Source organism: Amphibalanus amphitrite, unplaced genomic scaffold (assembly GCF_019059575.1).
Source record: "Amphibalanus amphitrite isolate SeventyFive unplaced genomic scaffold, NRLGWU_Aamphi_draft 000908F_arrow, whole genome shotgun sequence".
In the NCBI taxonomy this organism is placed as follows: domain Eukaryota; kingdom Metazoa; phylum Arthropoda; class Thecostraca; order Balanomorpha; family Balanidae; genus Amphibalanus; species Amphibalanus amphitrite.
This window is the reverse complement of record NW_024882402.1, coordinates 253,279-266,407: the sequence shown is the minus strand read 5'-3', so window position 1 is coordinate 266,407 and position 13,129 is coordinate 253,279. Positions and strand designations below refer to the sequence as shown.

The 13,129-nt window shown below is 51.8% G+C and overlaps 1 protein-coding gene across 1 annotated transcript; it reads left to right on the top strand.

The window, feature by feature from the left end:
- Positions 1–6,792: 6,792 nt before the first annotated feature.
- Positions 6,793–8,891, top strand: LOC122367923 (latent-transforming growth factor beta-binding protein 4-like). Its single transcript, XM_043341456.1, has one exon. It carries the CDS (start codon positions 6,870–6,872, stop codon positions 8,325–8,327), a length of 1,458 nt encoding a protein of 485 aa, XP_043197391.1. The 5' UTR covers positions 6,793–6,869; the 3' UTR covers positions 8,328–8,891.
- The last annotated feature ends 4,238 nt before the right edge of the window (positions 8,892–13,129 follow it).

Here is a 13,129-nt window from a genome sequence, read left to right as displayed (position 1 = left end):
TCCAGCATTTTGCCAAGGGAGGGGCTATTCCGAATCGGGGGCCCCCCATCGATGGGGGCCCTACCTACCCCAAAAGTTTAAGCCTGGATTTCGTCCACTTTATTTTTGGGGGCCCCCTATCATGCTTTTTTTTGCAAAAAAAAAAGAAAATGAGAAAGTCGCCCGGGGGGGGGGCGCTATAGTCCCTATCGCCCCCCCTGGATCCGCCCCTGCTAGGAGGCCTTGTATGTGAACTAGGAAGCCCTCTGTGATAGCTAGGAGGCCCTCTGTGCAGATGCGAGCGCAGGCCCTCAGTACAGACTTGGAGACCCTTTGTGTGGATGCGAGTGGAGGCCCTCTGTGGAGATTAAGAGGTCCTGTGTTGGCGAAGAGGATATCTGTGCAGGCTTGGAGTCCCTCTGTGCAGGATAGGAGACCTTCTGTGTGAGTTAGGAGGCCCTCTGTGTTGGCTAGGAGGCCCTTTGTTCGGATGCGAGTGGAGGCCTCTGTGTAGGCTAAGAGATTTTGTGTTTGTTAGGACATCTGTGCAGGCTTGGAGGCCCTCTGTGCAGGTTAGGAGGCCCTGTAAAAGTGGTCATCTCTGTGAGTATAAGAGACCTCCAAGTTATGAAAAGCTTTACCAATCTTCTAACAAAGAAGTCTTCTCAGCTAGTCTTCTAAGAAATAACTAAGTGGGTAGGTTAAAAAAAAAACTCATCGGATTTCGGCCACTTTATTTTCAGGAGGCCCCCTTTTCAGCTTTTTAACTTTTTATTTTATTTTTGAAAAAAAAATCGGCCAAGGGGGGGGGGCCATGGCCCCCATGGCCCCCCCTTGTATCCGCGCCTGCCTGCGTAGCACTTGTCTCATTTAGTTACAGGAATTACATTCAATCTCCTGCCTCTCCTAACACATAAATGTCTCAAACGACGACCACCGATCACTATTCTCCCGACATCCCTATCACACCAGCGACCACTAACTGGCCATAGAACGTATTACAGTCCCCACACGGGGTACTTTTGGTCATGGAAAGTATTACAGCCACCACAGGGGGTACTTCTGGGGTTACACTGGTGGGAGAGAGGCGCCGGGCCGACGGTATCGGAAACCACAGTGCGGCCACGGCCTACCGCACTGCGCGCAACAACTGACGAGTCAAATCTGCGGGAAATTAGATGAATCAGTAAACAAAGATATTGAAGGACGAAACGGCAGGAACTTCCTATCTCGAGCTGACGGTGAGAAGAGCTGCTGACCCTCACAAGTCACTAGTTGGGTGGGAAGTCACCTACTGAGGTGGGAACAGCAAGAAATTCTTATAAATATGCTTATTCCTGCAAGCAAGTTCCACGCACTGAAGACTGACTTTCAGAGACGGTGTGAAAAGATTCAACAAAGATGCACGGAGATTAGAGACGCATAGAGTCCGACAAAGGCACACAAACGATGTCTTTACGATCGGCCCGTTGTAGCGGCTATTATGATCGGCAGAAATGCAGTGTCGGCGGCGTCATCGGCCGTGGCAAGGTCGCCAAAGCGGGACCGCGACCGGTCACGTCAGGAACTGCGGGCTGAACATGCCTCCGAATGGACATGTCATGAACTCCTCTGGTGGCCCCACCGGCTCTGAGACCGTGTTATGTAAGACATTCCATAAAGGCGATGACATCAGGCGGTGGAGGGAGATCTAAAAATGGATCCGATATTGACAGAGTTGGAAACAGCTCCACGGCAACAGAGCAAATCGTCAGTTTGTTCAGCGAGTAATGTGGGAACATCAGCCGCGGCAGGACTGACGAGATCTACGAACAGTAATGCTTCGGAGTTCTTATCAGTCTCAGCACAAATTTGCTAGACTTCCAGTCATCGAAATTCCACAAAAAGTCCCTCTACCCTTGGACCCCGTTACCCAGCCCATTTATTGAAGGGAGGGGCAAGGGGGAGGCAGCGGCCGCCTTCAGCTACGGAGAAACGGCAGCACAGAAGCGAGCAGAGGTTAGCAACTAAATCCATCATTTGTATGCTCAGGTCGTTCAGAGATATGACAATACGGTTTGTAGGATTCTTAGTAGGTATATTTGCATGTAGAAAGAAGTAGGGCTGAAAGCAGGCGTGGCTGATGCAGGAAATGACTGAGATTGTCAAAGCGAAACGCTCGGAAAGAACAATGACGTCTCACAATTTGTATAAGATGTTACTTCTGCTGTACGCTATATTTAGAAGACCAACTATTCAAAAACGGGTCTTCGCGTTGTATGAGTACACTTTTTATGAGTATGCGACTCTTAGGTGGTCCAGTTTTATGACCCGGGAGGACCAAGACGTTAAAAGACGTTAAGACGTTAAAAAGAAAAGAAATCCGGTGCCACATGTAGGCATGCTAGCACGACAGCCTCGGCATACCATATTCCGTTATTCAGGACATACTTCATATGACCACCAGAACCCCAAAATATCCAGCCACGTGCCTGACGTAAGAACCAGCTGGTGGCGGTGGTGACTGGCCGCTCGGCACGTGCCATCGGACACTCAGAGCTGTGTTCAGCTGTCACTTCCACGCGTCTTCACCTGTCAGACTAACACGCATCTGTCACTCACTCTAACTCGCCCGTCCAGTGATCAGACTGTTGGCCAGGTGACTGTACGGGTGACCCACACAACACATTGATTATGGAAAGTAACGACTGACGCGTGGCAACTCTCAGTTGTAATGCCGGTGAGAAATGAAGGTAGAGGTATCGCTCAAAACCGGAGCAACCTCATGGTGTCTAACAATTGAATATGCGCAAAGACTTGAGTCAAATTATTTTTTCGGGCGACTTCTGTCAAGTGTCAGTCGCGGGAGCGTATCTCGAGAAATATCCTGTCTCCCTCATCCAAACTGTCTCCTGTCCAGCCAGCCGCGTCTCTCACACCTCATCCCACGTCTGCCACGTGCCAGATTTACACTTTAGCTGGTCTCGTACGCTAATCCTGACAGAGAACATCAGTGTTCGGTCACTAACCCGCCAAGGATGGGAGCATTTGACTGAGGTTTTCGGTCGTACTGAGCCGAAATGACGAGCTCGAGTCTACGTTTATCCAGACCATGCTAGAACGTGCCCAGAACACCGATTCACACGCATGTCACGCACTTAAACGCACGCAGACATGATCTGAGAGTACGTTCGCAAGGACTGACGGTCAACGAAGTCCCATACCAATATGACAGAACCAGCCGGAGGGGTGAAGGAATCCACCGCGAAGAGGACGTGCACTGGCGGTCGGCGCGCGCCAGAGGGGCGGGCCGGAATATTTTGACAGCCATGAGACGACATTTGCATACAAACCTCCCGCCGCACGTCTGGTAGGGCCGGTTCACACGGGCCGGTTAGGTATTATCTCTGCATAGATGTGTATCTCTAGTCGGACGGGTTCGTTGTCGTCGGAAAAAGGCATGCCGGTACAAAGAGCATATTTTCGTATCACTCGCCACCATTATATCTATTGCTAAATGTGATCGCACAATGAGCTTGGCACGCGGGGTATGTGCCACGCCCGGCCCACCCAGGAACAAAGGTTGAAGGGCCGCCAGCTAGGCTCGACTCAACAATCGACTCTTCCCTTCGCTAGTACCTAAATCCGCTCAAGGAGTTTCAAATCATTAAACGATTTAGACTGGCAATCAGTGCCAAGATTATTAAGCTGAGCTGATAAAATGAAAAGAAATGTGTACACAGAAATGTCTCAACGAAGCAAAGCGGCTGCCTTGCCAAGCCCGCCAAAGTTCTTCTACTACCTTTTGAGGAACACCTAACATACTACCTATCACATCACTACAACTTGCCCACCGGCGCCTATCGTGTTGTCTCGTACACACACGGGCGTTAGGAGCGGCTCCACCCAGTGTGGCCCGCTTCACAAGGCCGTTCGACGGCCCTGCTCACACGCTGTATGTAAACAGAGCCGTGGGGCTGCGGGGGGGGGGGGGAGGCGGGTGTGGTGGTGGAGTGTTTTGACATCGAGCGGCGACCAAGATGCTGTCTGATGTGAGTATATGGACGGAGGGAGGGAAAGAGAGGGGAGGGAGAGAGAAAGGATAGAGTAGGGAAAGAGAATGAACTTAGGAAGAGACCGGAGTCGCACTCATTTCATATAAGGGCATTTACGAATTGTCATCAACATTAATACCGGTACTTACCTACATGCCTAAAGCATGCGAAGTTGGCAAAAGCACATGCAATCGCAATATCAATTAGAGCAATCTAACAATCACAAATGGGTGACCCAATGATACAGTTTCGTCACCACCACTAAAGCCATTTTGCACATGATTGCCAACTGGGACAAACTTTCATGTCCCTGTTCCAGTCTGACCCTTCATCTCCCCTGCTCGGCCCGACGTTCTGTCCCAGCCGATTCTATCTGGCTCCGTCGTGGCGTGGCCGGGGAGGCGCGGGGTCCCGGGGGGAGGCGCGAGGTCCGGGAGGGGGGAGGGGGCTCACCGTGACCTTGTGCCGGGCAGCTCGGGGCGCGGTGCTGTGATACCATCACCTGGTGACCCGGTGTTGGACTGAGCGCCGCCAGAGTGGCGCCAGTGCCGCCCCCTCCGGCCTACCTGGCTCGGCGCCGCGGGTCCTAAACCAGGCGGTCCTGTCGGACCGACGAAATCTAACCGACACTACTGTCACGACAAATACGATAAGCGTTTCAGTAATCATCGCGACAAAATTAACATAAAAATCACAACAAATATTGGGTTTGAATACGGAAGCAGAAAAGTATCTGTGCCAAATTATTCGTCCAGACGTCATAACGTTGGGCTGACGACACCAAACACACGAGTGTGTTGCTTCGCCAATAGTAAAGTCACGAGCCCAGCCGCTCGCCAGCCAGCCACCGCTCAGTAGTGTGACCCAGAGAGACGGGACGGGTACTCGAGGCACTTCGCATGATGCATGTTCACCTCACATTTGTCATCTGCACCGAAGGGCGGGGAGGGGCGGGACAGGCACCGGAGGGCAGGGTAGGGAGGGTTTGGGACGGGGGGGGTGACGAGGGAGGCAGCGGCCCAGTTCGACCACCCCACGTCATCGTCGTGATGACGTACCGCGGGGCGATCGGGAGGAATGCACCGGGAAGGGAGGGGAGGCGAATAGCAAGCAAGGCCGCCTGGCACAAACAAGCAGAGCAAGGACGACCTGCAGTTGGCCAACCGGCCCGGCCACTGCGTAATTATGCTATCAATGGACCAGGGAGGGCTGTAGTGAGGCCCACATTTTGCGATAAAGAGCCAGGGCTAAGTGGAGCCGATGATTGGACTCCGATAACAGCCTTTGATATTGATGAAAAATGCTGAGTCAAGTGACATGGCATCACTTTTATGGTTCTTAAATGGACGTGATACCATTTTGGTTTAATAAAGTACTTTGGAATTCAAACGGAATATATTCCTCCAGACACACACAAAACCCCAGTCAAGCTTACATCAACCCAGCAGCCAATTACTCCTGAAATATAGCTACAATTCGCAAAGAGTGGTTAGCTCCAAAACGACACATTGTTACTGCTGTGTCCGTCAACAACTGCAGAGGAGTTTCACCACGCGCAGCGAGTATCCAGATAATATCGCAAGCGGTAAGAATGCACCTCGTCGATAACAGAGGATCCCGGAACGGATAGAAGACTTTCTCGGGATAAACTGTCAAGCATTATCCAAAACTTAGTGTCATGTGACTTTCATTGCCGATAATTCGATAATAATTAACAGGAACGATAAGTTGAGTAGTGTAAAAAAAGCTTAGCCACGAACACAGCCACATACCTACTGTCTAGCAATATATGACGGACGCCATAAAGTAAGCGCACCGTGCTGAATTTCAAAAAGAAAGTTACAAGACCACTCACATTCGATGAAATTTCAGTTTCAGATAGAAGAACAAAAGATCAAAAATTAATTACATGACCCACAATGAATAATTGTGAGCTGCTAAGCGAATGAAAATAATTGTTGCGATTCACCAAACACAAGACCGACTTTTCCATAAATAGCCGGAACTAACTAAGGATGTGATGTGTAAACCCTTTTAAATAAAAGCTAATTCGCCATTTAAAACCAACAAGATGAGCAAGCCGAAATTAATATAGTTTAATTAAAAACTTGAAAACCGGCACTCAACTTCAGAGGACTGACCGACATTGACAGTTGACATCATTAAACGTAGATGCATTACCTAACAACTACTGGCATACGCTGAGCGTCCCCCAAACTCCCTACAATCGAAGGGAAAATCTAGACCGGTACGTCACGGTGCCTGGGACCGAAGGGAGTGTCACGCCACTCAGGGCGGTGGCCCAACGTGTGACCTCAGGTCACGGACGAGATGACCGTGCCAAGTCCCCCTCCGCCCCCGCCGGCGCATGCCTCTGCTCTCTGGCTTGCCAACTAGACCAAGGCTCTTAGCTGACCAATCATAAATCGAAACAGGGGCCCGCGGCTCCGCACTGGACAATGCCCAAAATTCTCCGGCGAAAGTGGAGCAGGGTCGTGCAAGGGCGAACTTGGGACGACCAAGACGGGCGAGGGCGAGCTGAAGACGAGTCAGGGCGAGCCGATGTGAGAACAGACGTTCATTATCCTCCTGTCCTAGGGAGAGTCCTGGGGGTCGGGGGTCCCACCGAGGCTCCACCCTGTCCGAAGTCGGCCAGCGCTCCGGTGAGCTGATTCAACCCGAGCCATCCCGGCACCGCGCGCGCGACTCGTGCGTGACGTCACCGCTCGGTAGACCGGTCGGGGAAGGTCAATATAAGTGCCGGCGTGCCGGCGGCTCGGCACAGTGCAGGCCCGATCCCGACCCGTTCGTGTCCACCGCTCGTCCGTCCGTCAGACCGTCTCCAAACGCGCAGTCATGGCAGCGGCGACGAGTGTGTGTGCGCTGCTGCTGCTGTCTGTGGCGGTGGCAGAGCCGCAGTACAGCCTGCCGGACGGTTACCTGCCTCCACTGCCCGGAGGGTACCTGCCGCCGCCTCCTGGAAGCTACCTGCCACCCAGTGGAGAGTTCCGGCCGTCTGGTAGCGGGGCCGGGGTCGGACTTCCACTGCCACCTCCGCCGCCGCCGCCCAGGCAGCAAACCACACTGCCAAAGCCCCAGCCCAGGCCAGAGCCGAAGCCCCAGCCGAAGCCGCAACCGAGGCCTGTGAAGCAGGTCCAGAAGCAGCCTCCTGCTACGTCATCCCAGCCGATGAAGACAATCTTCTTCGAGAAGGAGCACTACATGAACAAGGCGACCGAGCAGGGCTTCTGCAGCACTTTCTGTGGCAGCATACGCAACGAGATCGTCCGCAAGCCGGGCCGGTGTCCGGCCATCCAGCCTGGCCCGCAGCGCGGCCTCTGCAAGGACGAGTGCACCTACGACTCCGAGTGTCCACGCAGCCAGCGGTGCTGCAACAACGGCTGCGCCAACGTCTGCGTCGAGCCCGACTTCCGTCAGACGTGTGCCGACCTGCAGTGTGGTCCCGGCACAGAGTGTGTGGATCATCCCGTGCTGGACGCGGAGTGTGTGAGCACCACGCCCAAGGGCGGCTACTGCCCCAAGTACATGAACGACAGCCGGCCCATCGGCGGCTGCGAAGACATGTGCAAGTTCGACTCCCAGTGTGACGGCGACGCCAAGTGCTGCTTCAACGGATGCGCCTACAAGTGCCTGAAGCCGCGCAAGCCTGGCTGTGCCGAGACCAAGTGCAAGGTGGGCTTCAAGTGCGAGGAAGATCGCTACGGCAACCCCCAGTGCAAGCCGATCCCCTGCGAGCAAGATGGTGAAGTGATCGACATTGAGTGCAACAGCTGCACTTGCATCCAGGGCTTCCTGCTCTGCGCCCAGGAGGAGTGTCCGCCCGTCAAGCCCGGCTTCTGCCCGCGCATCGTCAAGGGCTACAAGGGCCGCTGTGTGGAGGAGTGCAGCAGCGACTACGACTGCGAAGGCGAGACCAAGTGCTGCAGTACCGGTTGCGGCCACACCTGCCAGAAGCCGGGCAAGGCCATCGTGCACCCCTGCAAGACGGTCCGCTTCCGCTGTGGAGACGACACGCGCTGCGCCGCCACAAGAGGTCTCTGCCAGCCAGGAAAACCATGCCCCCTCTCACCGCTATGCGTCTCCAACAGAGTTCCCTACTGCGAGAGCTGCCCCGAGGGCAAGGTCTGCGTCCTGCAGAAGAAGGCCTGCTTCGGTGCGGGAAGGTGTCATCGGCAACCGATCTGCATCCAGCTCTACAGCGACGACACGCCCTTCGAGGAGAACGAGGACCTCGAGGTCGCCGTCGTTGCCAAACAACAAGCGGCGAGGAGCCGAAACACATTTTTCCCTTAAAAATGTCACCTTGACTTCCGTTCGATACACGGGTTACCGCTGCGGGGAGTAGCGCGCATCCCTGAGCAACTCCCGGATGACCTCCTGCCGGACTTTCTGGTGGACTTCCAGTCGAAAGCCGCCGAAACTTCGACCGGAGGCTATCCCGGAGCAATGGCTCGTGCAGACGGGATCTTTGATCTAATTAACACGTGTATTTATCTTGTTCAGGTTTGTATGAGTGCGAGGGGCATGTGTTGGTTGTTGATGCGTTGGATCTGATCTTGGTGAGCGGAAAAGCGACACGTCTTTCACACCTGGGATAGCGAACAGTCGCGAGTATTACGTCATCGCTCTCATCGTCACATATCATTGGGGGTCGGCCGTGGGGTGCGCAGTGTGTGGAGGATAATACATGTTACATGGCGGGAAGAAGTAAGAGATGTGCACTTTGTCTGTAACAGGAAACATTAGAATTAAGTATGTGCCGCAATGTGGCGAATTGAGAAATGCTGTCATGATGAGAACACTGATGTACCCGTAACGGCATTAATACTGTAGAAAACAATAAACATAGCAAAACAGTCGCTGACTTTGGTAGTTTGTTTTATACCTCACTTGATGAGCACACCGAAGTAAAGGTTAATGTAGCTGTCATCATCAATGGCTCACAGGATTCATTTGTGCTACAAAGTTGAAGAGCAATGACCGATCTTCAAGCCATTTGAGAGGAACAAACCTAAAATAAGCTTGGAGCAGTGTCATAGACACCAACAGGAAATCATTAAGCCCTCCCTTATTCTGATAACGCCACCGCAGCTCTCCAAGCAGCCATGACCTGGAAGGTGGCCAAAGCCGGCTTAACCCCAGCGGTATGCATGCCACGAACCAGGAACGAAACACTACTCGGTGGTGTTGAACTCTTAGAATTGGACACAGCGCCGGAGCGGGACCCTACAAGACAAAACACAAGCACCTACGATAATGAGAAAGGGCAAGTACCGAGACCAAACAATCTGAAAAATGTCATCAACATTGCAGGTCATGAACCGGGATGCATGCAAGGGAATTTGGTAATTGGCTATCAAGCCTCAGAATATGCTGTTCCGGAAATAACTAGCGTTCCTTGATTGCGTCATCGACATGCATTTAACGTCATAAGACGCATATCGTTTATTACGTGAGCCTTACCGAAGGGTTGATATTACAACTAATGCGCGGAAATAGCAATCATTACCATTGTATAATTCAGTGGGTTTGATAAGAACGGAAACGATCTGAAAACGAAAATATTAGAATTCAATGGATATAAATCGTATAACCGCTCTTCCAATAGCGAAGAAAGCCAGTGCGCCTCGCACACCAGAAAGCCTTCACTCTAAGTTACACACTGCAAACCTAACCATTCACAAGTGTCTCTTTCACTATCGCATGTCCGTACCTCTCGCCACCAAGCGCCTTCCACACACCACCAAACAGTCGACCACAATCCCCGGAATGCAGACGTTGTCACCGGACGCCGGGGCTTTATCTCATTACCGGCGGCAAAGCTGACAGGTAGCGGACAGCAGGCAGACAACTTTACCCTGGCACCGGTTGGAGACACACCCGTGCTGGGTAGGATACCGGGGAGTCACAGAAACCAGCCGGCGTCGGTAGAGTTTTACAGCGAGTCATGAGGCTGCTTTGTTACCAAGGATGTGGGGATGAGCGTAATGGACAGGGAAAGTGTATCCAGGCGGTAGAATGCATTGGTGAAACAATGCCGTGTCAATAGTTTTGATTTGTAGACTGTCAAACATTAGTCAACGCATCGTTTAGGCAAACCTGAAACTCCATCCTATTTATTTCATTTTGTTGCCGGTTCCATAGATCACAGACAACTCTGGCATTTTAGGCAGGTACGTACCTAGTTAATTCTTTCATATAGTTAAAACAGAAATAACACCAATCAAATCATCTCAATTCTTTCTGCCCCGCGGGCCTGGAATTGCGACGCGTCCCTCCCCCTCCACTCCGCTTCAAGCCGTCTGCCGCCGGCGGCAGTAGGAAGTCGCGGCCGGTCGCGGCGCGTCGCGTCCCACCAAGCGCCGTGTCACACCCAAGGTCAGGTCATTAGAGCAGAAGACAAATCGGCCGGCGGCTCTACCGGTCTGGCCATTCGGGACGCCGCGCGGCGTGTCACCGGACCGGAGGGGAGGGGGGCCAATTTGTCACCCGAGGTGATGACTCTCGGACGCTCTGTTCTGGCGGCGGTGACGGGCTGTTGGCGCCGCTACAGTTCACGGCCGTGCCGTGGATCGGGGGCGGGCCGCGAGCAGTGACGGGTCAACAATGGCCACCCGCGCAGGTAGGACCGATGAGTCGTGAAGACAACAAAACACGAGCCCTAATAGAGACAATGGGGTGTGAAGACAACAAAAGAGGGCGAGGTAGGAACTGGAGGCAGACGAGCGAGTGTAACTATTTCCGCAACATGACTCAAACGTTTTTTTTTCACTCCGATCTTTAACTAGGTTTGTTGGGAAGTGAGAAGCTTCCGCGTACTTCCCCGGAAAATATATCACAAATCGTCTTCTTATAGCATTGCTCATTTTCTTGACTTAATTATATCCTTAGTTGTCTTCAGTTTATCTATATTCAATCGTCCCCCTGCACAGTGATGCAAATGGGGTTCACGAGTGGCCATAAATACCCAAAAATCAAGTTTACCAAATTGAGTTAATTGCGATATGGCCGAGTAGACAAATGTTTGGGGCATCTGAAATCACATGGTTTTCATGTTTTTGTCAAAACCTGCCTCGTGTATAATCGTCAGAAGTTGTGACATTTTCTAGGTCGTAAAATGACGGTCAGACACTCGCAAGTTCAAACGCCGCTGGTTTGCGTTCATTTCGTACAAATTGAAAAAATTATGCATAAGAATGATCCCCAAAGCCTTCTGCTTCTAATGCCGGGTCACATAAAGCCGTATCTCATTCGCTTTGGCGGTAATCTGACTATTTATCATCATGTTGCAATCGCAGTTTTTTACTAAGAAAAAAATGCTTCCGTTTCACCTACAGCACTTAACACAGTGTGTGCCCGTTAGTCCACCATAACATAGCCTTCCCTAATCATTTCTGAGTCGCATCGTTTAAGAATTAAGGCGCTAGCACAGGGCTGACCGGCGCTACAGAGGTTTTTGTCCGGGCGGTCGGGTGCCGCAGTGGGCGCGCAGTGGGCGAGTGGGTGCCGCCGCGCGGCGTCCGGGCGGCGCGGCGGCGCGGCCGCCCGGGCCGCCCGCTGCGCCGCGGCACCCGACTGTGCCGGACGAAAACTTCTGTAGCGCCGGTCAGCCCTGTGCTAGCGCCTTAATTCTTTCACGATGCGACTCAGAAAGGATTAGGGAATGCTATGATATGGTGCACTAACGGGCACACACTGTGTGAAGTGCTGTAGGTGAATTGAAAGCAAATATTTTTGGTAAAAAACTGCGGTTGCAACATGATTACAAATAGTTAGCTCACCGTCAAACCAAAATAGATACGGCTTTTTATGACGTGGCATTAGAAGCAGCCGGTTTCGGGGATCATTTTCATGTATAATTTTTGCAGTTTGTATGATATGCACGCACGCTAGCGGCACTTGAATTTCAAGTACCTGACAGTCATTTTTACGACATCGAAAATGTCTCGACTTCTGACAATCCTACACGAGGCCGGTTTTGACAAAAACATTAAAATCATACTTTTTCAGACACCCCAAACATTTGCCTGACTGACCATATTACGATTTATTCGATTAAGTGAACTGGAATTTTGGGCCTTTTTCGTATTTATGGCCACTCGTGAACCCCATTTGCATCACTGTGCCCTGTACGTTTCTAATGCGTGAAAAAAACTACAACACCTGTCAGTCAAAGCCTGTACGGTGGCGTAGCCAGAAACCCTGTACGGTGGCGTAGCCAGGAACCCTAAGACTCAAATAAGACTCAAATAAGACTCAAAAGTATCTCCTCAAATCAACGAATCTCCCCGTCACTTTAATCCACCGCGGTGAGAGAAAACACGCGCTCACAACGCGACGTGGCGTTGGAATCCATGAAAACGTAATCAGAAGTCACGGTCGTCCGAAAAATATACAAACAAGAATGGCAGATGGCTTCCGAAACGACTTACTACGCAGTACATAGTTCCACCAACTGTTTGCCATTGCAAAGCCCAAGTTGACATGGATTTTGCTCACACACCAGGCTGAAAAACAGCGTGTTGTCTACTAATAGTCTGCGCAGTTTCAACCCGTTTTCAGTTCCGGCGACAAGTCTGGGAGAGGAAATTAGGTCACTCCTCAGCACAATTAGGAGCAAAGACTTGGCCGGTGCCGAGTCCACCTAGGAGAGGAGTGAGGCTGAACCCAGGCTCAATAAAGTCAGGAGCGGATTGAACCCATGCTCACCCCAAGGAGCAGGAGTCAGAAGCAGGGCCTAGAGACCAACCCCAGAGTTTCACACACAAAGATGTCTTTCGTCTCTGATCAGTCACCTTTGAGACCGGAACAGGGTTAGTTCCGTGATCGCACACAGAACGCTGGAATGAATTCCAGCGTTGCATCAACGCTGCAATTCATGCATCTGATATGTGCGTTAGTGATGGCTCATGGCGATGCAAATCTTAATCTGACTAGCGTTGTCTTCCTGCATTTTGATTTCCCCGTAAAACACCCCATAATCTGTGTAGTGGAAACATGAAAAATTACGTAAATGCAGGTTGTACTATGAAGGACAGAACATCTTGTCAGGTGACAATGACATCAACGACCTAACGTCGTCATCATAACAAATC

Excerpts from the sequence above, each read along its gene's own strand:
- LOC122367923 (XM_043341456.1), top strand. The coding sequence starts at position 6,870 with ATGGCAGCGGCGACGAGTGTGTGTGCGCTGCTGCTGCTGTCTGTGGCG.